General features: G+C 39.2%; 1 protein-coding gene across 4 annotated transcripts in view; it reads left to right on the top strand.

The window, feature by feature from the left end:
- PARD3B (par-3 family cell polarity regulator beta) overlaps positions 1-27457 on the top strand; it is a 1162629-nt gene that overhangs the window by 1019017 nt on the left and 116155 nt on the right. For all 4 annotated transcript variants that reach the window (XM_003406115.3, XM_003406117.3, XM_003406114.3 and 1 more), the window contains one exon: positions 20818-20953. In XM_003406115.3, coding sequence (XP_003406163.2) covers positions 20818-20953 — 136 coding nt within the window. The remainder of the gene's footprint in view (positions 1-20817; positions 20954-27457) is intronic.

Genomic DNA, 27457 nt, shown 5'->3' with positions numbered 1-27457 from the left:
GTGCTAGCAAGTGTCATGCTTATTAAAAAAAAAAAAAAAAAAAACTTTATTAATCAGAGTAGAGTGCTATTTGGCAGTTAGATTCTAATGAGGATGAGGAGCTAAATTTTATTCAAAGCTAAAGATCAGCAAATGGTGCTAACATACCTTCTCTGAAGTGCATGAGCTTGGACGTTCTCACAGTTTCCCAACAAGTTTCAGCTGGAAGTGTGCATGCTATATTTAGTATGAAATAGCGTGGAAAAGGTTTCCAATAACACCATTTCAGCACACATACATTCCATGAGTGTTAATAAGCCAAGCACATTACCGCTTGGCTAGACATTTCTTATGGGAATGGATGGCACCGCAATGCTATAGCAATTGCTGGCTGAAAAACAGGGGGCCATGAGAACATGTTGCAATGGTTCCTGAAGAGAACTTCAAAAACTGGTAGAAATTTATTGAAACCGTGAACTCTCTGTGCAATACCTGGAAATGGCAGAGTAACTGGCATGAAGTACATGTTAGGGATATACTTACTGTGTTCAGCTTATGAGCCTGGGAGAGAGAAGTAGAAAAAGGAAAAGGTTCTCCAGGAAGCAGCTAAGGATGTTGCTGAGTGGCTGTGGTTCTACCGTCTCTCCCATACCCTTGTGTTTATATACTTGCTACCCCATATGCAGACCCTCTCTACCCTTAAGTAGCACCATTGCTGCTTCCTTTTTCCTTCCCACTTCTCATCACATACTTTCTTAAATCACTTTCTTATTTCCTGCTCTCCTAAAAGCTTGTTTATTAAACACGTGCTAGGTGAAGGCACTGTGCCAAGTTCTATAGAAGACAAAAATGATTGAACTCCTCATACTGCTTAGCCAATCATGGTTGGGGATCAGACAAAGATTTAAAGATATCAGATAAATAAATGATCCTCTATAGGGTCACTATGAGTTGGAATCGATTCAGTGGCAACAGGTATAATGGGTAACACCACATAGAGTAAGATAAGAGTCAGAAGTACAAAGTACTGTGGGAATTCCAAGGCAGGAAAGACTGCCTTCTGCCAGAAAAGTTTCCATAAAATAGCCTGTGTTTGAAACAAAGTACATCTGAATTTGTCTGTTTCTCTCCACCTGCACAATCACCATCTAAGCCAGTCCACCATCAGCCCTTACCTGAACTTCTCCAATAACCTCTGCTCTGCCTTCCACAGAAGAGCCAAGGTCAGAGTATGTTACTTACTGGATAAAAATCTTCTAGCATCTTCTTATTTCACTCAGAGTAAAATCCAGAAATTTTACCCAGTCTTACAAGTTGAATATTTTCCTAAATATTCAACTTCTTTGCTTACCACTTTCTCCTGTGAGCATTAAACTCCAGCCACAGGTACTTTCTTTCTCTTTAACTCATCAAGCAAATTGTCTCCTCGGGGCCTTGACACTAGCTGCTTTTTCTCCCTGGAATGCTCTTTTCAGAGATGCTTCTTGCTGATTCTTTCACGTAATTCAGACATTAGCTTAAAAGATTTTTTCTTGACTACTTATCATTCCTTATCACCATATGGTGTTGTATTTTAAGTCTCTGAGTGACACCGCTGTTTGATTTTTTTTAAATTGGTTTATTTGTTTATTGTCTCATTCTCTACACTAGAACATAAGGCAATGAAGTTAAGGACCTTGTGTGTCTTGTTCTCCGCCTATACTCCCAGGTCCTAGAACAGTTGCTGGTAAATAGTAGGTGCTCAATAAATATTTGCCCAATGAATGTAAGAATCTTGAACGATTTCTCAAGTAGATAGTCATTCCTTTATTTTATGTACCAGGCGCAGTTCAGATACCAGAAAAATAGCCGTGAACAGGATAAATAGGGCCCCTGCTCTCACACTGTAGTATAGTGGAGGTGGGGGACAAAAATAGATGAAGGAATTAATAAACAAGATATGCTCAGAGAGTGGTCAGTGCTATGAAGGAAAGCAGGCAGGCTTACTAGGTAAGGAGCTTACCCAAAGGGTCTTCAGATAAGGTTGCCAGAGGAGGTTCCTCTGATAAGGGAGGGCATGTCTTGACAAAATTTGAGGAAGAGTGTTTCAGACAGAGGAACAAGAATTATGGGCTTCTAAGGCTGTGACAAGCTCAGCTATTCAAGGAATAAAGGGAAAGTAAAAGCAAAGTAAGAAAGAAGCTGAGTGAGCACAGAAGAGAAGAGTCAGTGATAAGGCAGAGAGGGAAGCAGGGGCCGATTAAGTGAAGAGAGGCCACATAGACCATGGGAGGGGTTTAAGTATTAGTCAAAACGTGGTGATAAGGCAGTGGAAGTTGTTCAGGTAAATATGGATATGGTCTTAATTGTTTTAAAAAATGAGGGAAAGAATTACAGTTGAAACGAGTAGTGTGGACGAAGGCACAGATGGGGGTATAGGTGAATGTTGAAGATAAGTTTAAGGAACAATAAATAACCTAGTTTAACTGGAAATGAGGAGTAGAAGGGAACAAGGCTGGGTTGGAGGTGTAAGGAAAGGGGAGAAAGCAAAGAAGTTTTTGGAGCAGAGGAGTTACATGATCAGATCTTAGGAAGACTAAATTGGCAGTGGATTAGAGTGAAGGACTCAGGGAGTGGGGTGACGATTTGCCATACTGTTTTAGTGACCCAAGCCATGATGTATGGACTAGGCTGGTGGAAGAAGGAATACACGGGAGGACATAGTGGTGGAGGTAATTGATTACAACTGATTGAATGTAGAATGCATAGATGGGGGGGGAATCAACAATAATATAAAATAAGATAGTATTGATAAGAGCAGCTGCTTACCTACTGAGTCCTTATTAAGTGCCAGACACTATTCTAACTGCTTTAAATATACTAACTCATTTAATCCTCAGAACAACCCTATAAGGTCATACTGTCGTTATCCCCATTTCACTGATAGGGAAGATATGTTTCTTCCCTCAAGCCAGGCAAATAGGAAGTGACAGAGCCAGGATTTGAACCCAAGAAGTCTGACCTTGTCTCACTTACTTTGGGCATGTTATTAAAGAGGAGGGATCAATTCCTGGAGAAGGACATGCTTAGTAAAGTAGAAGGTCAGTGGAGAAGGGGAACATCCGCAATGAGAAGGATTGACAGAGTGGCTACAACGATAGGCTTAAATATAGCAACGATTGTGAGGACAGTCCAGGATCATGCAACATTTTGTTCTGTTACATATAAATAAGGTCCCTATGAGTCGGAACCGACTCACCGACACCTAACAACAACAGTCAACTCCAGATCCTGCTTTTTGCTCTTAACCATAATCGTAGATTCAAGCCTTAATGGCTGAGCATGGAAAAGCAATAAAATAGCCAAGAAGACAGGAGGCTCAAGTAGGTTTTAGAGGAGATATGAGGAGGTTGCTTCTGGACAAATTGAGTATAAGATGGTGATACATTTCAGGTGCAAATGGGGAGCAAAGATTGAAGCATGGCTCTTGGAGCTCCCATGAAGGGTCATAGAGAGTGATGTGTGTCTTCATGTAGGCAGGCTATGTTGAAGACCTGCCACTTGCAAGATCCTCCAGTGATCATTTGTTGAATGAATGGATAAATAAATGAATGAACAAGAGAAAGAAAATGATTATCAAAGCCCCGAGAGTAAACAGTGTCCCGTAGAGCGATAATATGGGCAAGAACAGAAGCAGTTGAAGAATATTAGAGAAGGCCTGCATTTAGTGAATAGTCAGAGGGACACTAAAGGAAACGGACTGAAACTGAAGAAGTAGGAAGGGAACAAAGACAGTTTGGGGTTACGGAAAAAAACAAGGGAGACTTGCGTGGAAGGTTGCTTGCCAGTGTCCAGTCCTGTAGAGAGGTTAGCGAGGGTGTTGTTGAGCCTCCAGAGAGGAGTTTTAGCTGTGGTGAAGATACAGACCAGATCGTTGTTAGCAAAAGAAAGGATGGAAGATGACAAGGAAAAAACAGACAATTCTTTTTAAAATCATTGGTAAAAAGAAAAGGAAAAAAGAAAGGCAGGAAACAACAGCTTGAGGGAGGAGTAGGAGCTATTGGACAGTAACACGTCACAAAAACAAAAGCCAAACCTGTTGCCATAGAGTCAATTCCGACTCGTAGTACTCTGTCCTATAGGGTCGCTATGAGTCGGAATAGACGGCACTGGGTTGGATTGGGTAGTGACCCTAAAGAACAGAGTAGAACTGCCCCATAGGGCTTCCAAGGAGCAGCTGGTGGATTCGAACTGCCAACATTTTGGCTAGCAGCCTAGCTCTTAAGCACAAGTCACAAAGGTCCTTTAATTGCTCCTGAGACAAGAGAATGAGTAATAGAGTCTTCTGGGCCTCCAAGGTGGTGTGTGTGTCTATACGTGTGCTGACAGGGGCAGTTGGAGGCCAAGCTACGTAACACAGGATTATAACAGGCCCCAGCACCACCAGATTCAGACCATGGACCCCACAGAAACTCTGCCATGGTGAGTACATAGGATATGAGCTAGTTCTCTTCATTTGCCAATACCCTCATTTAAACGAGGGTGCAAAGTAATAATATCATCATGCTGCTGATTTTATACAGAAGCAAGACTTATTTCTCCACTGATGAGAATTTGTGGCACTCAGAAGCTGTTTAAAAGAAAAAAAAAAAGCTCCCTCCACTCCCATCTTCAGACTTCTCTGGACTTACATCTGTCTTCCCAGCTGTGAGCTGCTGAATTCCAGGGTGCAAGACCAAGAAATGGGAGGGGCATACAAATAAAAATTACATGCTGCTTAAGTATAAATCTTGGTTTATTGTGTGTCCGTGGGCACATGCCTTCAAATTCGAGCATGCGCCACTTTCCCTTTCAATATCTTTTTGTAAACCTTAATAGTATTAAGCATATGTTTTAATAAATATTTTCTTTGCCGTATTTCCATTAATATTCATAGGGAATGGAGCACTTTGGGCTTTGTGATTTCTAATAAACATTGATGGTGTTACCAGTTTGTACTGAGCATTCAGTATGCTCCATCAAAATGGCAGCTGTAATTAGGTTCCTTGAATTAGCTAATGGATTTTGAGAAAGATAGCTTAGAAAGCTCTTACAGCTGTCCAAGATACTCCTGCCATGGCAGAAAGACAAAAGGGCCTTAGAAGCTACAGACTTCAGAGCTTTAGAAATGCAGCTGACGGTTAAAAAGATAAATTACATTCATATTTTTCCAGTGAAAGTCCTAATACTGAATTAATGTTATTCCTGTGGTAAGCATCCATTAAGAAGCTCATTTTATTATAAGGATGCATTTTGGCCATTAGCTCTTTTTCTTCTGCCACTCCCCGCTCTCCACTCTCCTTTTTCTCCCTCCAATTCCCCAGATATTTTGGACACAGTATTAAAAAGCTTCTTTGAAGAGCAGGAAATTATTCCTTTTTTTTTTTTTTTTTTCTTTTTTGAAGGTTATAAGTTTAGAAGCTCTTTTAGATATACAGTAAGTATTCAGCTTTAAAAAATGTCAAGGTAAGTAATATTTAAAGAAGTAATATAGTAATTCAGTTTAAGCCTTTGTGGCTTATATTTAAGTAGAATATGAATTTGAAAAAAAAAAAAGGTTCCTTGCTAAGGAGCAGTGAGCTTGTTTACACTTGGCTAAGAGGTGATTTTGTTGGCGAATAGGAACTATCTGGAATAAAATGCCTCCTTCTCTCACCTTAATGTGGCATGCAGAAAATAATACAATGCCATCCAACATGTTCTTCTCTACTCCCTAAAAACAAGTTTCTTTAACAAATGGTGAACTATTGACATCTGAATGGCTATGTTTAATATATCTGCAAATTGGATGCAAAGTAGTTGTTAGCAGAATGGACAGAATAAAGTTCATGGTAAATAGCAGAGATCAGAAAAGAAATACGAGAGCGCTCGTTAATTTTGCAACTGTGCTCCATGTAACTTTTTGCTTCAGTTTGTCCACTTAGAAAACTCATACCCGGTACTTTTTAATCTGAAAACTTCCATTTTTCTAGTAACTCAGTAAATCCACTAGGAACGCTTTTACACTCAACCATCCAATACAGCTTCCCCCATTTTTGTCTTTATAGCTCCTCTGCTTTTCTCTCTTCCTTCCTGCCTTTTGGCCTTTTTGGGTTGTTTTTTTTTTTCCATCTGCTCATTAGTATCTTTACCAAACAAGGGACTGAGCAAGGAAAAGAATGTGAAACTTAAGTCAACTAATTGGAGTATTGTTTACAGTGCTGGGTAAACATGTATTGGGAAAGAAACTAAAGTTGTTGGTTTAAATGAGATTTTTCAAAATCATCTGTAGTGTTTATTTCTCATGCTGTTCCAACCTCCTATTTCTTCGGATAATTGAGAGCTGACTGAAATGCTATTGCTAATAAAGCATTTGGAAGTAGGGAAGAAATAAAAAAAAAAAAGCAGTGTTGCTATAACATATAGATTACAGATCAGACAGCTGCTTTGCCTCAGTATGATATAAATAAAATGAAGAAGCATTGTTCTATGAAGTGCTAAAAGAAAAAAAAAAAAAAGAAAAACGCAATTATTCCTCACTGTGATGGATAAAAGGCATAATTGACATCATGTTTATTGAAAAAACTAACGACTGTCACACTCTCGAGAGGCTACTGAAAGCTGGAGGAAGGCATGTTTTTTATTCATTTTCACTGTGTGTTATTTATAGAGTTCAATTGTCAGCAACATTGTGCCGAATTTTCCCTCTGCCTTGATATTATGTGACTCATTCACTTTTCAGATTAAGATGACAGCTACAAATTGCTCCATGGCAGATACACAGAGGCTACCATTACCCTTGCCTAAATGGGACAACGGCTATTTATTAATTAAGATTCTGTGACTACTTCCCCTTAAAGTGCCAGTGAAAATAAAAGTCTTTGTCAACCATAATGGGTTGATTTCATTTGTTTTTTTAACTTTTTACCCTCAAATTTGGCAGCCAGTACCTTTTTCCTAATGGAAAATTTATCACTATATTAATGATGTGTCATACTTCATCATCAGTTAATTTTAATAGTTAAACAAGAGCTCTGGTTAGAGAAAATGTATGGTTTTCAAACCAAATGAGTCTCAGTGCCCCATTGCCTTGAACTACAGTGGCCATCAAGTACAGTAGCCAGCAAGTTGTTGTTGTTGTTAGTTGCCGTCAAGACAATTCCTACTCATGGCGAGTCCATGTGTGCAGAGTAGGACTGCTCCATAAGGTTTTCAAGGCTGTGACCATTCAGAAGCAGATCACCAGGCCTGTCATCCAAGGGCCTCTAGGTGAGTTTGAACTGCCAAGTTTTGGCTAGTAGTCGAGTGCTTAACTATTTCTCTATCCTATCCAAGGATAGCCAACAAGTAGGGCACTGGAAGTACAAGGTGACTTTTGCCATTGATTTAGTCCATCATTGAGCTTGAACTGTGTACACACCCAAGAAATCACTGAATATAAGTACAAAAAAAAAAAAAAAAACCCATAGAAGCCAACTGGTTCAGCCAGTTCATTTTATAGTTTAGGATAGGTGGGGTCAGAGAAAGTAAAGATTCCCTAGAGTTATCCTGAGATAAGCATAGTTCTGATTATGGTGCTGCCCTGTTTCAAGTCCTCCAGTAATAACACATTGTCCTTTTCAGAAAGGTTGGCTTAAGGAGCTGTTCAAATCCTGTCATCTTTATTTCCCACAATTTCACCACACCCCCCGACACTCCACCGTGCCTACCTATCAGGCCCTTTCATGTTTCAGCCTCTTAACACTCAATGTCCCTTCCACCTGGCCTGCCCACTCACCTCCTCCTTAGCCTTCCTTTCCTTTTTTTTTTCTTTTTCTTTTTCTGTGAGGTCTTTCCTGACCTCCCCAAGCAGAGTTAATTGCCCTCTCTTCTGAGCTACCACAGGACTTCATTATACTTCATGATGTTTCTTCATAATAATTGCCATGTTACACTGTAATTATTTTTTATATCTCCATCTCCACCTCTAGACTCTGAAATCCCTGAGGACTAGGTCTGGGTCTTAATCACCTTTACATCCCCAGATCCAGGGACACAGCAATACTTAAGAATAAATAGAAGTTTAAATAAATAAATTTTTAAATAAGTACACACATCAGAAACCATGAAGAGAGTTATTAGAGAGCTTTTATCAAAACAGTTGATCTACGTTTGATACTAGTTTATTATTTTCTATTTCATTCTGAACAGAATAGCAAGGATCTGCAACAACCCATAGGAGATGATAATATAAGCTGACTGCTATCTCATAAAAATCCCTGATGTCAGAAGGGCAGCCTGAGGTGACAGGGTTACCAGAGCTCACTTTACATACAGGCAAATGAGAGCTCTGTGATGCTCTTGGACTTGACACCCTTCAGGACCTAAGTAGATATTAACTTATTATGCAGATGTTCTGAGTTGAGAATCTGTTTGGATTGGGTAGTTGTCATAACCATATTTAAAACTACAGAACATCTCTAGATTCAAGAATCTCGATGTTAAAAAAAGAAAGGAACTTAGGTAATATCGAAATATAAGTTATTAATAATTTCTTATACCTTTCTTTATGCTAATCAGAATATTACCTATATAATTCTATGTTTATGAAATAGTATGATCTAGCACCACACATGTGGTAATTAAGATATACCCCACAATCACAGTCACAGTCACATACCTATGTGACACATACCATTTCCTTTCTGGGTGTTTGGACAATATATTGTATACCCCTTAATGGATACAAAGGTAAGAACTAGTTTACATATTTTATATATCTAGAAAATTTTGCCTCCTAACATCTAGGATTGGGGCTCCTAAGCACAATCTTTAGCTCCTTTTAATTAAAAAATGTGTTCTTTTTTTTTTTTTTTTGTAACTTTTTTTTTTTTTTATTACTTTTCTATTGGCAGAAGGGGGAAAAAGTCTTGCGTAAGTAAGAAATCACTGTTTTAATCTACTCACATTTTGTTACCACAGCAGACTCTAGCCTGTCCTGACCAGTAAAAAAAAACAGTACAATCCTCTAAATAAAAAATCACCATCCATGCACTAAGTCATTTAAAAGTTCCTTATTTTTTCTTAAAATTGTGTAGTCAGTTAAGGCTTATTTCCTTATTGTCCAAAAGGAAAGCTGTTGGGAATCAGTGGCCTTTAATGGCATTCCATGATGCTTTGGGAAAAGTGAGGGCTTCTATGTTGTTTCCTCTGAAGATAAGGGAATTTCACAGAGAAAACTAGGATATTTCCAAGGTTTCATGGCCTGCAGCTCACAAAGGCTTATTTTCCCCAGAGCTGACCCTGAAAATTTAATCCACATCTAAATGTCAGATATTTTTTCTTAACGCCCAAGCTGTATTTGATTTAAGCTTGGAAGATAATGATTTTATCTTGCAGGTCCCCCAGTAGTAGTGAGAATTTCTTTGAGAAGATCTATTTGCATGCGTGTGTGTGTGTGTGTGTGTGTGTGTATGCATATGCATGTGAAATATCTATTTCCTCAAGTATTTCTCTTTAAACTATCTTTTGTTCAGATCAGGAGCTTGATGGAGAATTGATACAAGTTTTGTAGATTTCCAGCATTTACATTTTTGTCAACATTTTACAAATTTTATTTTGGACCATAAAATTCTTCCAGAAAACTTGTAACATTCCAAATACAGCCACATGTTAAATAAGGTTAGTTTCAAAAGTCATTGCATGAGAAAAAAGTTGTATATATTTCAAAATTAACCTTGAAAAACAATTTAAGAGAATACCATATTGGGCCTTACCATATAATCTCTCGCTAAGCCCACCGAACACTGTTTCTTTTAGCACTTAATTAAATGGCTATTCCTTTAGTTGAGCACAAGCCGAAGTGGTTGGCTTGTGTGTAAGGGGCCACGTTGTACAAATAATGCCTATCTTTAAACACTGGAATCAATGTTCAGCAGAATAGAATGTTTACATTATTAGAGGCACTTACAAGCTGACACCAACTGAGAGAAGTCAGCTTAGCTCATGTCCGAGGGCACATGTTCATGAAATGGAAGGGCCAATGGAAAGGCTACCACTGTTTAAATTATTACTTAAATGAGTGCATTTTTTTTTTTTTATTTTACTAAATTCAAATATTTGGATTTGCATTCATTAGATGCGGTTGTGATGCAACATCATTCTACTTTAGCCTTGTAAGGGCAGCTATAACTACTTGAATTGTAGTACAAGGCATGATGTATTTATCATCTTTAACAAAAGATACAATGGATACGTAGCTCCAAATTGGTCCAAATCTATTTTTCTTTGCATCTGTGTATGTTTGTTTCACAAAGATATGGAGTAGAAATGAAGGGCTTATTTTGCCATCATCCAATGTAAACTTTTCACTATATTTTAAAATCTTTCTCTTTTAAAAACAAAAACTACCGTATGAAACACTTGATAAATTCTTTCTATGACCCCCACATGCTTGGCATTGTTAATAAAAATTGACAGAATGGCCTGAGACAAAATGTATCATATGCTCATACATATCTTTGTATGTTTACTATATTTGTATAAATCACTTAAGGCTCAAAATTATTACACTATGTTAGAGGAAATAGAATACTATTCTAAATAGGAGTAACTCAAATGGATATTTTATGACTAATGGCAAAACCATCTTCTGAAAGTTGAATACTGCCAGGAGATCATTGTACGGTATCGGAACAATGCAGTATGTGTTACAGGCTTATAGTGGGGAGTTGAAGCTATGAATAATAACTTGTGTGTTGGTGAGTTGTGAGTAACACTGTCAGTGTCACACATAAAGAATTTCCATCTCTGCTAGAAATGGTAGCAGGGAAGCAGAATGTTCTGATTTTAGAGCAGCCTTGCATTGTCTCGGATGATAAAGAGCAAAGGTAGAGCAATGCCTTTCATCAGAAGAGGAGATGACATTGATCTGGTGGCGATTCTTAGACACAACAATCAATCACATGGGAAAAAGTTGCCCTTCATGAATCAATGAGATTACTTTCAACAGCAAATGGTAGTGCTGGTTCGTGTTGTGAGTGAAAATGCTCACCATTATGTGATCAAAAGCGCCAAGGGAGGGGGCCTTTATTTCTTTATGCTCTACCACTATGGCTTCATTCATTGAGGTCAAGGTCCAGTCCAGGGTCAAGATTTCGAAGACAAATCTTCAAGCTATGGGAGTCAAAGGGTCAGTTCACCAAGCTAGGGATGGAAATGCCAAGACAAGGATCTCAAAGGAAGCAGTTGCTGAAAGCAGGAAACTTGGTGAGAAAGACAAAAGGTCAGATACAGGTTGCCATGGCAATGTCAGGAGCCCAGGTAAGCCGAGTCACATTGTCAGGTTGTTGCGTCTTGGTCAAAATGCCGCAAGCAGTATCAGATTGGCTGGGGGAAAGACCATGGGTGAGGATTATAGTCTGAATTAATACATCACTGAGCTCTGTGGTTTTTCTTCTTCCTTATGACCGTAACTTGTGCATCAACCTCTGTGGACCAGTTTTTCAGCTTCCCCACAGGATCTTAACAAAAGGAGTAATTTTGTTGAACCCTTAGAAATTTATACAAATGCATGCTTTTCAAAGTTATGAATTAGCATAGAAAATAGACTGCAGACCAAGAGGTCCCCAGTTCAAATCTTGGTGCCCTCCAACTTGTTTAAGATCTTGGCTGCTAACCAAAAGGTTGGCAGTTCGAATCCACCAGCACCTCCTTGGAAACCCTATGGGGCAATTCTTCAGTGTCCCATACGGTTGCTGTGAGTCAGAATGGCAATGGGTTTTGGCTATTTTTTTTTTTTTGGTACCATTATCTTGCTATATATGTTTAATACTCCCTTAAAATACCTAAGCATTGTTTTCTCACCTGTATAATGTCAGAGATAATTAACAAAAGTAAATATGCAAATAAAGGGAGATATTAGTTGGGAAAAAATTTGTTTTGTCTGTTAATAATATTATTCACACATTCTCTAAACTTATTAATCTTCCTATGGAATTTATAGGCAGTCACAGTAAGCAAAAGGCTCTTAATTTAAATTGTTTTAATGAACAAGATAACTCAAATCTGGTGGAACTTAAATATCTGTATGAACTAAGGCATATTTTTGTTATTTGGGGAAATTTTTTACAAAGATAACTAAAAATGGCACCACTGTCATAAATAAAAAATAAATAAATAAATAGTGATGGTGAATTTGGGAAGAAATTAGAAAGGAGAATCCCAAAATATTGTCCATGGGTCAGCTGTGGGTCTTAAAATTTCAGGGATCTAACAGTAAAAAAAAAAAAAAAAAAAACCTCATTTGTCATTTTGGAAAAAAATGAATATTCTTTGCAAGAAATTTGGAGCAGAGAAAGATAATTTACATAATCATTATTTGCACTGAATATTCACATTCTGGATAATTTTCAGAGCTGTTTTAGAGTAAAATATCATTTGAAGAATTCTCCTACAAAATTGTTGTTATTAGCTGCCATGGAGTCATCCCCCAGCTCATGGAGACTCCAAATGCTATAGAGTAGAACTGCTTCATAGGGTTTTCTTGGCTCTAATCTTTACTGAAACAGTTCACCCGGCCGTTCTTCCACAGAGCCACTGGGTGGTTTTGAACTGCCAATCTTTAGGTTAGCAGCAGGTTGCAAACTACTTGCACCACTCAGGCTTCCCTTCTGTAGAATTAAGCCCGCTTAAAAGCAATTATTTCTTATTAAACCTCCTTTAGTGTATATGGAAACCCTGCTGGCGTAGTGGTTAAGCACTACGGCTGCTAACCAAAAGGTCGGCAGTTCGAAGCCACCAGGTGCTCCTTGGAAACACTATGGGGCAGTTCTACTCTGTCCTGAAGGGTCACTATGAGTCGGAATCGACTGGACGACAACAGGTGTGGTTTGGTTTTAGTGTACGTGGGCATAGTATATGAAAGTATTACTTCCATTATGGAACGTTAAACGTCTAGCATATTGGTATAAATGCTGTGGGGGCTTTAGTTTCTGTAAATCTTAAATGCTTTTGAATTTATGAGCCTGAGGACATTTATAAGAATCTTTCAAAGTTTTAATTTAATAGAAATCTTTATCACCAACAGAAAATAAGTAATATTTATATCATAACCATCTATCCTCAGCTGACTACCGTTTTTGAGAGTCTAGTTTGGATTTAAAGTGAAATAAGCAAAACAAGGTACATATATCCAGTTAGGTTTTATTGTATTTATGTCATCAGGATGTAAATGCCACAGAGTCTCAGGCGTTTGGAGAGCTTTATTCCCACACTGGAAAAAAATCTGACCTGTTTTCTAAGGTAGAATTGTGGTCCTGCCAAATTTAAAGTTTGAAACTGGTCATTTTTAGTTTCTTAAATGCAAAATAAAATAAATTGTCCCCCTGGGTGGAAAAAAAAAAAGAATAGTATCTCGGCATTTTTAAAGGGTGCAAAGGTATTTTTCTTCATTTCATCTTTTAAAAGGGTAAACCTTTTTGAGAAAACCTTTAAAATGTCACCTTTTTGCAAGTATAAAATCATTACCATCATATTTATGAAATTAAAAATTTTATAGTAAGCACCAAAATAACACTTTACGGTAATTTCATTTTAAAAAGTGGAGAATCTGTTGAACATTAAACTCAAAACTACTCCCAGTTCTCCTGATTATTGTTGACACGCATACATCTATTTAAATAGTTTCATTTGGTGAGTTTGTAAGGATTATCACATCCAGAGAGGATTATTCCTGTTAAAGTTCCATTCTGTTCCTTACCAAAAAAAAAAAAAATCCATTACCACTGAGTCGATTCCAACTCATAGCGACCCTATATGACAGAGCATAGCTTCCCATAGGGTTTCCAAGGAGCACCTGGTGAATTCTCGCTGCTGACCTTTTGGTTAACAGCCATAGCACTTAACCACTATGCCATCAGGGTTTCCTCTGGCATCTGGACATTGGGCTGGCACCTATAAATGAGGACTGTGCTCATCAAAGGCAAATACCTACCCTTAAGAATGAAGAGGTACATGTCTTGAGGCTCTATGAAGACAGCCCAAGACCAGAAACAGCTCTTTGGAGTTAACTTGGTGTCATGGATTGAATTATGTCCCCCCAAAAATGTGTGTATCAACTTGGTTAGGCCATGATTCCCAGTATTGTGTGGTTGGCCTCCATTTTGTGCTTGTAATTTTATGTTCAGAGTATTAGGGTGGGATTGTAACACCGCCGTTACTCAGGTCACCTCACTGATCCAAGGTAAAGGGAGTTTCCCTGGGGTGAAGCCTGTACCACCTTTTATCTCTCAAGAGATAAAACGGAAGCAAGAAGAGAGTTGGGGACCTCATACCACCAAGAAAGCAGCACCAGAAGCAAAGCATGTCCTTTGGACCCAGGGTCCTTGTGCCTGAGAAGCTCCTTGACGAGGGGCAGATTGAGGACAAAGCCCTTCTTCCAGAGCCGACAGAGAGAGAAAGCCTTCCCCTGGAGCTGATGCCATGAATTTGGACTTGTGACCTACTAAACTGTGAGAAAATAAATTTCTTTTTGTTAAAGCTATCCACTTGTGGCATTTCTGTTATGGCAGCACTAGATGACTAACAGAGTTGGAATAATTTAGTCAGTCAACCAAGTGCCTTCATGTCTGCCCCAACTCATGGAGACCCAATGTGTGTCAGAGTAGAACTATGCTCTATAGGGTTTTCAATGGCTGATTTTTAGAGTAGATTGCCAGGCCTTTCTGCCAAGGCACCTGAATGGACTTGAACTTCTAACCTTTCAGTTAGCAGCCGAGCATGTTAACCATTTGCACCACTCAGGGACTCCTTAGTCATAGTTAGGGTATATGTATTTATACACATGTCCCACCTACACACACATATACATTCACACACACACACAAACACACAGTAATTGCAGGTAAATTCAATAGTAACCCGGGTTTGATGGTACTGACCAACACTCTCGCTCACTTAGTGGTGAGATCTACCAGGAGCAGCCCTGCCTGCCTCTCAGTCCTGGACCTGATCCAGAGTTTCTCTTTCATGTGGGATCTTGGTCATATGTTGATTCTCTTCTGCACCCCGTTCAGTTTTATGCCAGTTTCCCACATAAGCCTGTTAGAGATGTGGTAATAATTGCCCAGAAATCTCAGTCTGCAATTGTTCCCTCATCATTCTTTAATGAATACAGACTTCATTGCATGTATTTGTACTACTTTAGCTACTTCTATTTCTATTTTTATTGCACCGATCTGTGCAAATAAAAGAATATCAGAAGGTAAGGCTGTAAATGTGCCCTGCTACACTCCCTCTGCCTTGAAATGCCTGTGAACTGCTGCTGCACAATGCCTGCGGCATGTCAGTGGCCTTCTTGCAAGGCAACGTGATGTGGTAGAAATCACACTGGCTTTGGAGGCACACAGATCCTAATCCAACATTCACTAACCGGTTACTTAACTTCTCAGAGCCTTGGTTTTCTCATCTGTAAAGTGTCAATAACCATACCAGCCTCCCAGACTTGATTAAGGATTAAATAGGATGAAGTATGTGAAGTATAAATATTGTATTTAGGACACCATAGGATCTGTTGTTTCTTGTCTCCAGCCTGTAGCAGTAATGAGGTGAGTCTATAGCACGTACAAATGAACAGTCATTTCTAAAAAATACTACAATTGAGATAATTATGAACTAGGAGGAACAAGGTCAGATTCCAAAGGAGCAGATAATGTCTTAGTGTGATGTTTGTTAACTATGGGAATATATTAGTGTAAGTAGTTATGAAGAAAATGACATGGTTTCTGAAAACCATTACAACTTTTAAGTTCTGTCCAGTGTTATAAGCAAGGCCTGTTTAACTGTACATCTGCCTTTAAAGCCATAGGCAGTACAATTTATAAGAAATCACTACAATATAAAACTGTTATACTTCTTGAATTAATTTAAGGTAAAATTTCAGCACACTGAAAGTGTAGGAGTGGCATTGATCATCTATGTATGGATACAGCTGTAAGAAAAACCTTTTCTGTAAGTATGGCCAAGCTTTACTTCACCCAGTGAACTGAAAATACAAAAAGGCTGGTATCTAGCTAGCAATTTGGAAATGGGGTTATTGATATTTTGAATGATTTTATATGGTTCCATCATAATCTCATGTCACCTCTAAAAACTACTAGGCAGAAGATTTTCTAGAATATGTACTGCCAAGTTCCATAAAGCTGGAAAAATAGGACAAATCATAGATAAATAGAGAAGAGAAAATGGAAATCCTCAGAAAGTAAGCCCTACAGGCTAGCTTGGCTTCCATTCTGGCTCGGTGTGTTGCTACAAGACCCAGTCTCTAAGATATAAGTAATATAAAGGAGGAGACACTGTTCGGAAGGCAGTAAATAAGGTGGAACGAGTAGTCTTTGAAATCAGACAGACTTTGTTTATCATCTATGCTATGAACCTCAGATTCCTCATCTTTATGGGCTCACTTTTAATTAAAGCTATCTTTTAGTATGCTATTGAGAATGTGAGATTGTGAGATAATATATGCAGCACTTGGTACACAGGAATTGTAAAGAAACTCAAGTGCCAGTGCCTATAGATTGGTAGCGGCTTTCTGAAGTTCTGGGTTGAGAAGTATTCTGTGGTCATGTCTAGTATCATCAGGAAAGCATGCTGTAATTGATTAGAGATGTCTGCTATGGGCAGACCGTGGGGTAAGTAGAAGTCTGTATTCATATACTTGCCATATAAATTTTCTGTAAACTATAATTATTTTGATTATTGTTGCTATTATACAAAGGTGTTTGTATGTCCCTCTTCAGGTTGCTAAGTTTATACATTTTCAGCCCAAAATGGGATCGCTTATTGCTTTACTTACTATAGCTATGTATATGATTTTTATTTGATTTGACAGTGTCTTAGTCATCTAGTGCTGCCATAACAGAAATACCACAAGTGGATGGCTTTAACAAAGAGAAATTTATTTTCTCACAGTTTAGTAGATTACAAGTCCAAATTCAGGGCGTCGGCTCCAGGGGAAGGCTTTCTGTCTCTGTCGGCTCTGGAGGAAGGTCCTTGTCCTTGTCCTCAATCTTCCCCTGGTCAAGAGCTTCTAAGGCACAGGGACCCTGTGTCCAAAGGACACACACTGCTCCTGGTGCTGCTTTCTTGGTAGTGTGAGGTCCCCAGCTCTCTGCTTGCTTTCCTTTTATCTCTTGAGAGATAAAAGGTGGTGCAGGCTACACCCTAGGGAAACTCCCTTTTACCTTGGATCAGGGAGGTGACCTGTGTAAGGGTGGTGTTACAGTCCCACCCTAATCCTCTCAGCATAAAACTGCAATCAGGAAATGGAGGCCAACCACACAATACTGGGAATCATGGCCTAACCAAGTTGATACACACATTTTGGGGAGGACATAATTCAATGCATGACAGACAGTAAACTTGTGCTAAAAGGGGAAATCAGAATTTGTCGTTCCTGATTTTATTGTATAAAACACCTACTTTGGAAAAACATGGTACAGCAGCTGAAGGTAGAATGAGGGTTGAAGAGGAAAAAAAGCAGAGATCACGTGCGATGTAATCCCGGTGTATCATGAAAGGTTTGCACGCTGTCCCATACGTTCTTTAAAGTATTCCCACAAGGGAGAAGATACCCCATGTTTTGCGCTTAGATAGCCCATGGCTTTCTGGACTTTCTTCCTGTTTTTTTTCTGAGGCCAGATTTCTTTTCTGGGTAAACAGTCATGTTCCTGTCAGCCATAGGGGATTTTCTGAATCCTGAACAGCTCATTTTGTATTCTTGCCCTATTCCCTCTACTTGAGAACAGCAATCTGATCAAACCCACATTTTTTAATTTGTTTATTTATAGGCATATGGGAGAATAGTTAACAGTCTGAGTGTGATTTTTTTTCCACCACAGATGTAGGCAAATTGTGATTTTTTTTAAAAAAACACCTTATCAGTCTCTTCCTTTCTTTCTTTTTTTTTCTTTTTTTATTTTTTATTACTGATGACTTCATTCTGCTTGAATTCAGTGCTTCGGTTTCTTTGGGGTAAACTAATAGATTATGTATGCGATGTTTGCACCATGTTGATTGAACTCATCTGGTGAGTTTGAACGTGGCTCATGAATTCACGTAACGGCAAAAGCCTGCGCATTGGATACAGACATCATAGTCTTCTCGAATTACTCCAGAGCGAGGGAAGCTATACAGAATAAAAAAAAATAGAGCTGCTTTTCCTGCCTTCCCGTGGCTCAGAAAAGCACATCGGGCTTTTTATTTTTCCTTATGGTCATCTTTTTCAAGTGCTGAAAGGAGATTTTAACTTAAAGAAAAAAGCATAGTAAAGAAGCAGAGTTGGAACTATTTTGTGAGTTTTTAAATATGTATTGAAGAAGAAGATACGTGATCAGTAAAGCTGTTTTTTTCTTAATCAAAGGTGTCAGCTGCTGAGTGTGTGTGAAGCACCTGGGGAGCTCAGAGCCCTGCGCTAGCTGTAGTGGAGAGGCTGTAAGACAGAGAACACGTGACCCTGCTTTCACTTAACTCACCGTCTAGGATGGGAAGAAAGCGTTGTCCCCCAAAAGATGTTTACTCACCACTCTTTTTTTCATAGTTTAAGCCAAACCAAAAAAAACAAACCCATTGCCATCAAGTCAATTCCTGACTCATAGAGATCCTACAGGATAGAGTAGAACTGCCCCATAGGGTTTCTGAAGAGCAGCTGGTGGATTTGAACTGCAGTCCTTTTGGTTAGCAGCAGAACACTAACCGTGGCATTAGAAGTTTACAAGCATAATTTTCAAATGTTTTAACAAAATAGTAGATTACTTTTTTCTATTGCTTTCAGATATCTCATTTTATGAATTTAAACTTAAAACTCAACTATTGTTTGGGGACCTTTTTGGGATACAGGGCTTTTCACAATGTGACCGCCACCTACCTTTCCAGTCTCACCTTTTCCTCTTCCCCTGTCTCCTTCTCTGTACCCTGTACACTAGACCAGTGATTATCAAACATATGCTCATGAAAATGAGTGTCATTTGGTTCATTAAAAAACCAAACCCGTTGCAGTGGAGTTGATTCTGACTCATGGTGACCCCGTGTGTTTCAGAGTAGAACTACAACCCACAGGGTTGTCAATGGCTGTTATATTACAGAAGTAGATGGCCAGGCCTTTCTTCTGTGGCACTACTGGGTGGATTAAAACCTCCAGTCTTTCAGTTAATAAACAAGAGCAAACCGTTTACACTACCCAGGGACCTTATGATTTATAAGTTGTTACTAATTGAGTTAAAGTACCAAAATTTGCAAGTGATATTCTTTTGTCAAGGAGCCCTGTTAGGACAATGGTTAAGCATTCAGCTGCTAACCTAAAGGTCGGTGTTCAAACCCACCAGCTACTCTGCAGGAAAAGAGACCTGGTCATCTTCCTCAGTAAAGATTTCAGCCTTGGAAATCCTATGGGGCAGTTCTACTCCGTCACATGGGGTCACTATGAGTCAGAATCAACTTGATGGCACACAATAACAACAACATACTTTTGTCATTTAATAGAGTAAATTCAAAAAGTCCCTAAAGTCACTGGCACTTAAGTTTTGTTCTAATTAATTTTCAAAATGAGAGAGAAAAGGGAGCATATATCACCTATAAATGTGGGAGGCAGGACAAAAGAAGTTGAGGACCATTGCTTACCCAAAACGACTTGCTGTATTCACCCAAAGCAAGATGTTTTCTTATTTTGGTGCTTTACACTTCCCTTTCCTTTACCTAGAATTCCCTCATCTCACTTGTTAAGCTATTGAGCTCCTACGAATCCCGCAAGACTCAGCTAAAGTGTCACCTCCTCTATGGAGTTTTCCATGATCTTCCATGGCCCTGCTCTCACCTGTCAAAATGAAGCACTCTTCCTCCTTGTCCCCATGACTTCTGTACAGACCTCTGTTGTAACACCTGTCACGGTGTATTGTTGTCTTCTGTGTTGCTTTCTGTCCCCCAACACCCAGACCATGAGCGTTTTGCAGACAAGGACTGTGAGTTGTTTATTTGTACATTCCTGGATCTTAGCATAAGGTCTGGCACAGTGGGGCACTCAATTATGCCTTAAGTGAACCAAAGAAGTTGTACAAATGTTCAGATCTATCATTCCTTTCTTGCTAGCCCTGAAATGTATCACATAATATTATCTGTTGAGATGATCGTGACAAACCTAATCCAGGCTAAAAGGTAGCTGCTAGCTAGCTGACCAGTTTGGGCTTGGGTGGGTGAATCACTGGAAAAACTGTGATTACTAAGAATGTAGCAATGGCTCAAGTAGAGAAGAGAACCTTAGACAAGTAACCAAGATGGGTACATCCTACCATCACTGAGCTTTTTTTTTTTTTCTTTTAATATTCTTGGCATGGGTTATACCTTCTTTCTTTCCCTATCCCCTTGCTGTACCCTTGTATTGACATGTACCCCAACCTCCAGTCCCAAAATCCATGAGTCTCATTGAAATGAGCACTGGCAGATGTTGGCTTTATAATACATCCAACCTTTGGGTCAAACAGCTGGAACTTTGTTCCAAATAAGCAAAACTTATTTGAGAAAATGAGATACCCACATTAAGTATTAACCAATTCGGATTGTAAGAAAAACTGCTGGCTATCTTACTTTCTCAAAAGGCTTTTATTAATCCTAATTCAGATGTTTTGACCATTGGCGCTAAAGATATGTACATCGAGACCTTTTTTTTTAATTATTTTATATTTTTCCTACCTTATTTAAATTACATTATTAAATCTTGCAAATTTAGAAGTTCTCCTCTTTAATAAGAAAATCAAAAGATAAGTTTCAAAGATGATATGCACTTGTGTGATGGTGTTTGTCTATGTATTACAGTGGCCGTCCCACAAGTGGAAGCTCTGACCGCATCCAGAAGCTGCGGAAGGAGTATTATCAGGCTCGGCGGGAAGGTTTTTCTTTATATGAAGACGATGAAGGAAGAGCAAGACCTTCTGATTATGACCTTCACTGGGTAAGCCCATGCCTGATTCCAATCATTGGATTTATATTTAGTGAGATAGCCTGGGACAGTAGAACATGACCAGCAACATTTTATATGTATCAAGTTATATTTAGGTTACTTGGGTTTCATCGATGTAAACATTATCCAAACCACAGCCGTCTTTTCCCACAGAAGTTGTTTACATAAATCAAACCACACAAATGTACGGTAGCTCATTTTAATTGCTCTCATATTTATTCCCTGTTGTACTTGTATACCAACTGATTGGGTTGGGGTAGACGTTAGCTGCTTTAAAGAGGACAAGGAATTTTTATTACCATCTGTTGAGTCTTAATCTTTGCCCTCCTTCTCTTGGGTATCAGACATCTGGGCAAGTGTTAATAGAGCGTGCAACACAAGCCACCTCTTCTTTGGAAAATGGTTATTAGAAATAAAAGAACAGAAGTAAATTTCAGATGGATCATCTTGAGGGAGATCAATTGTATATTGTTTTTATTGTTAGGTGTCATCTAATCTGGTTTGACTCAGTGTGTAGGCATGTGAATATTATCCTATCACTGACAACACTGTACTTCAGTACAGATCTTAAAATGTTTTCGACAATAAATGTAATCCCATTCCTCTTTGCCATTCCCTGCACAGTAGACCATGTGATTGTCTAACTCAAAATGGCCAATACTAGTCCATTTCAGCTCACAATGCCTAGAATATTGATCTTTATGTATTCCATTTCATTTTGACAACTTCCAGTTTTTCTAGATTCATACTTTGTACATTTCATGTTCCAATTATTAATGGATGTGTGCAGCTGTTTCTTTTTATTTTGAGTCATGCCACATCAGCAAATGAAGGTCCAGAAAGCTTGACTCCATCCATGTCATTAAGGTCGACCCTACTTTGAGGAGGCATCTCTTCCCCAGTCGTATTTTGAGTGTCTTGCAACCTAAGGGGCTCATCTGGCACTATCTCAGACAATGTTCTGCTGCTATTCATAAAATTTCTGCTGATCAATTTTTTTAGAAGTATATCTTCAGATCTTTCTTCCTAGTCTATCTTCGTCTGGAAGCTCTGCTGAAACCTGTTGTATTTGAAATACCAGCGGCATAGCTTCCAGCATCACAGCAATACACAAGCCACCAAAGTACAACAAACTGACAGAGGAGTGGTGGTGTTTGCATATTAGATCTTAACAATTCACATCCTGCTGATCTTACCAGTACACTAAGATCATGTTGTTTTAAGGTAAGGACAATTTTTTTATTAGAGAATTTTCTTGGCCTAACCATTCAACATTCAGGGAATGGAAAAGAATATTGTGACCACTAAAGAGATACTTTGTAGGTTTTTTCAGGATAGCATGATTCAGTCTATTGTCCTTTTCAAGAAGGCAAGGCTGCCTGGACAAAATATACTTAACTCTTGAACATTTACAAAAATGCCCCAGAGTGGACTGCTTACAGTTGAATTAAAAGTACATGTCACATAAATGGGCACGCCAACCCCCAGGGGGAAGGACAAGAAGGCAGAAAAGCTGATAATGGGGAACCCAAGGCCGAGAAGGGGAGAGTGTTGACATGTCGTGGGATTGTCAATCAATGTCACAAAACAGTATGTGTATCAGTTGTTTAATGAGGAGCAAATTTGCCCTGTAAACCTTCATCTAAACATCAGTTAAAAAAAAAAAAAAAGTACATGTCACGTACTTAGAACAGCCCTTGTCACAGAGTCACTGCTCAATACATGTTGGCTCTGGTGACTAACGTTATTGGTGGCACAGAGCTGAACATGGTAATAGTGGTGTCCTTGCTGTGAAACAGCCCTCACTCACCATCTTTGATGACTACTGCCTTCCACTACAGATTTTAGTGCTGTTTGGGAACCATGTAAGGAGCTCTATCCCTTTTGGCCACTAAAGACACTAGCTCCTTTGACAGACAATTCAATAAAAAAAAAAAAGCTTTTTCTTTCCTCTGAGTTTCATGCTCATAGTCATACTCAGAAGGTCAGAGTGGGGAGAGTGGAGTCCAGCAGCTGAGCTGGTTCCCTCTAGCTTTCACTTCGGTGCCACAGCATGTTACGCACGGCACCTAACGTTTCTACACTGGTGTTTGAAAATCCCTCACAGGATCCACTAATGTTGTGCAACTCTTGTCAGTTGTCAAGTTGATTTCGACTCATGGCAACCCCATGTGTGCAGAGTAGAAATGCTCCAAGACTTCCCAAGGCTGTGACCTTTTGAAAGCAGCTTACCAGCTGTCTTCTGAGACTCCTCTGGGTGGGTTCAGACAGTCAACCTTTGGGCTAGTAGTTGAGTGTTTAACCATTTGTACCACCCCACCCAGGGAACTTCTGAAACTCCTTGCCCGAGTACATTCCTTCTTTTATGATGAAATTTAAAAACACTTATCAGAAGTGCATAGTGAGAACTGATGATCTCAAACCAAGTGGCTTAAGCCTCTTCCAGAAATGGGCATCCTGTGAATATTAAAAAAACACAGTTGCTGTGGAATAGATTCTGACTCATGGCAACTCCATGTATGTTAGAGTAGAACTGTGTGCCATAAGGTTTTCAATGACCGATTTTTTTGAAGTAAGTTGTCAGGGCTTTCTTTTGAGATAACCTCTGAGTAGACCCAAATATCCAGCCTTTCAGTTAGCAGTGGAACATGTAAACCATCCAGGGACTCCCCTGTGACTGTAGATAACAACTATTTATTGGCTGTATTACAGATGTTAGAATTAAACAGAATGACATTTGCAGTCACGGGGCAACAGGTCTCTTGGAATCTCAGTAAAAAAAAATCTCAGTAGCAGAGGAAAAAGACCTCACAGAATAACAATTTTGATAACAATTCACTTCATTTTCAAACTTCATCAAGATAGATTGACTATCTTTGATGAGAGAAATGAGCCACTCTCTAGGTAAGGTTTGGCTCCCTTGATAAAACAAACAAGCAATAAAATAAAGGAAAGTTCTTTCTACTCTAACTGAAATAGAACACCGTGTCCAATGGATTCCCCCATCTCAAAACCACTTTGAATTCCTATGAGGAAAATAAGACATGTGATTTTGGATTAAGCAGTCTTGGTTGTTATGACCTTATTTTGTATAATTTGAGCAAGACATTAGGCTGAAAGAATGAAGATGCTTAAACTTCATGAGAATTAAGAGTTTCCTCTGACCCTCACCAAACCTGAGCTATGTAACTAGACCCTCGGGTCCTGCCTTTTTAAGTGATTCTATTTTTATGCCAAGCAAATGTGTAACCAGAAAAACAATTGAGTGAGTAAAGAAATCTCTATCTTAATTTGTGTTTCCCATGCTCCGGTGTGTTGAGCCTTGCCAAAAGGGACTGATTTTACATTTGCCAGACAATTTGGGGTCTAAGATTTCCCAAAGGGATGCTTGGGAAACACACTGTCATAAAAGACGAGTGTTCTTTGTGACTGCATAAGATACTCCACACCAGGCACTAGGATCTTAGCATCCTTTCCTCTCTTCTTCCCAAGCCAAGGAAAAGCACTAACATCTTTTGTCCAGCGCAGGCCTGAGAAATTACACTGTGGTCTTGCTACTTTTGGACAGATCTAAGAAAGGAAGTTCAGAAAGTTAACATTTCATAACTGCCAGCCAGCAGACCCAACAAGGCTAAGCCTTAGCATCACTGGAAGAACTTGTTACAATCAAATTGACGGTCTATACAGGGGGAGAATGGAGTCCAGGGAGGGACGGACCCCAGGTGCTTCTCCAGTTAATCATCAAGGTTTCTGACCCACGGTTCTAAAAATAGTGCATTGACTCCATTTGCTTTGCAAACACCAACATAGTCCAGCTTCTCAGGCAAAAAACCATTACACGGACCAGCACCATCAGAAATATTTCCATGGACTCAAAACTCCTGAATCCTGGTACCTCAGATTGAGAGACGCGACAGATGTCCCTGAGAGTCACATTATACTGGGGAACTTCTGAAATACTGAGAAGGAAATTGGGAGGGTAAGTTACCAAACAACTTCCTTTAACCTAGTTTAAAAATAAACCAGAAAGAATGAAAGTCTGCTCACAAAAGCCTTAAAGCCAAAATGATAAAAGTAACCACGACCTGAAAGACCATTGTTCTTGTTAGTTGCCATCGAGTCCATTCTGACTCATGCGACCCCATGCGTGCAGAGTAGAACTGCTCCGTAGGGTTCCCAAGGCTGTGACCTTTTGGAAGCAGATCTCCAGGCCTGTCTTGCAAGGCACCTATGGGTGGGTTCAGACCTCCAACTTTTCAGCTAATAGTCGAGTGCTTAACTGTGCTATCCAGGGACTCCTAAAAAACTAGGATCCATAAATATTTGTTTAAGGAAATATATTTTCTCAATGAGAGAACACAGTCTTTCTTTGACCTTTCCTAGCCTTTCTGGGTCCTCCTAGGCCATCTTGTTTGCAGTTCTCTACCAATTTTACAGCTGCCCAGTGGCCCGGAGCCAGAAAATCTCTCCCGGCTGTTGCTAAAGACCTCTCTCCCTACTCCCTTGTGTTCTCACTTGCTCTCGCATGTCTCTTCCTTTTTCTTCTCTTTTTTTCTGTTTCCTATTCAATTTTAACAAATATTTGCTTGGGTCTTAGTATGAGCCAGGTGCTGGAAACATAAGAATATGATAATTATCTCTACCTTGGAAGAACTCACAGCCTAGCCAGAGCTATAGACATCTAAGCCACAATAAAAAACAATAATATATTTGATAAGTGCCATAGTATAGGAGGAATTCATGTCTTTGTGAGCTCAGAAAGAGCAATTAATTCTGTTGGCATCAGCGTGTGTAGTTAGGGGTACTAGGCAAGCTATAGAGACAATTTGGGACTTGCCTCAGTCAACATATTTTGTTCTCTTTCATATGTGGGGTTTTTTTTTTTTTTTTTCCTTTCCCAAAGGAGCCCCTGATTTATTCAGTTCATTTGTTTTAAAATAAACAAGTACACACAGATTGCAAGGTTTGTAAATGTGGATATGAGACCTTAAAAATCTTTTCTGCCAGTCTGTTTTGGAGCTGCTTTCCCATCTAGGCTCTGAAAAACAGCAGAGAACAAGTGGAGAGAATTTCAATGACTGCAAGTGAAACGGCCTGGCAAGTCTTTATGGGCCCTATTAAGTAAGTAAGATATGCTAGCTGTGAAATGTTAATATTTGCCAAAAGAAAACATAATACCTGTTATCTGCTGGTATTTTATTTTCTGTAAAACTTGTTAAGACTGTCACAGTCCTCTGGCAACAGGCTGCTTTTTTTATTAGCAGATAAAGATTATCTGTTTATTTAACAGGAGCATGAATATCCTGTAAGTAATTTCGGAAATGGGATGGCTCTGGAGTTTTCTAAAAATATCAGAACCTTCATTATTATCTTTTTCAAGAGCTACATGGCATGTATCATCCACCTTCTCTTTCTAAACCCTGTGTGGCTAAATTTGAAGAGAGGTTGTAGACACACAGATGGGAAGAGAGGGCAAGTTTGTTACTACATGGCAAAAGATGGGAGTTAAAACATCTTTAAACTAGCATGGTACTACTAGTTTCCACTGACATAGAAAACATGATACTACATCTTTCTGGCAAAGGGGATTGTTTCAGGTAGGTCATGATTGGAACACAGAAAAGAGATGGTTGGGTGAATACATGAAAATACTCCAAAAGATTTGTTCACCCCATTTTGAAGGTGGTCTGGGAGCCAACTTGAGGGAATGTGCTTGACAGCTGATCTGGATAATAAAAGACATGTCTGGTGAGTTCTTCATCCAGAGGAAAGGGAGAACAAGGATGCTGAGAGCATGCAAACATCTTAAGAAAGGGATTTATCCTGGAATGCATAATAGCCAAAGAAGTACAAAAAACATCAGAAGGTTGTTTCCTAAACACGAGGAGATAGAGAAGTGAGCTCCTATTGTCACTGGCCAATACCAAACATGAGACTTGTTTGTATTTTCGTTATCTGTTCCTTAAAGGCACCTGATAAAAACTAAGGACATTGATGAATAATTCTGTATTAATCAATGTCTCTTATATTGAAAAAACAGAAGCCTAATGCAAAATGCCCACCCAAAAAAGGAAAACGTGTTGGCTCGTATGGCTTTAAAGTCCAGAGGCATGCAGATTTCAGGCAAAGCTGGATCTAGCCACTCTAGATGGGCCAATAAAAGTCTGTCTATCTTTATCTCTCAACTTTACTATGTAGGTATCTGTGTAGGTATGAATCTCAGGGAGACTTCCCCTTATGGTGGCAAGGCAGCCATCAGCAGCTTGAACCCAGCAAATCTATAGAAAGGAATTGTCTCCCTTGTAGCATATACAGGAAAATCTAGAACTGATGTTCATTACAATGCTCAATGACTTGATTGACTCAGTCTGGGTCACATATCCACTACTGAACCAACCCCCATGGCCAGAAAGCTGCAGTACTCTTAGGGGCCAGACCTAGGTCACAAGGCCACCCCTAGAATCAGAAAGTAGAATCAGGCCCACCCAAACTCCA

Source organism: Loxodonta africana, chromosome 6 (genome assembly GCF_030014295.1).
Source record: "Loxodonta africana isolate mLoxAfr1 chromosome 6, mLoxAfr1.hap2, whole genome shotgun sequence".
Lineage (NCBI taxonomy): Eukaryota > Metazoa > Chordata > Mammalia > Proboscidea > Elephantidae > Loxodonta > Loxodonta africana.
The sequence above is the reverse complement of the archived record's forward strand: the minus strand, read 5'-3'. Positions and strand labels throughout refer to the sequence as shown.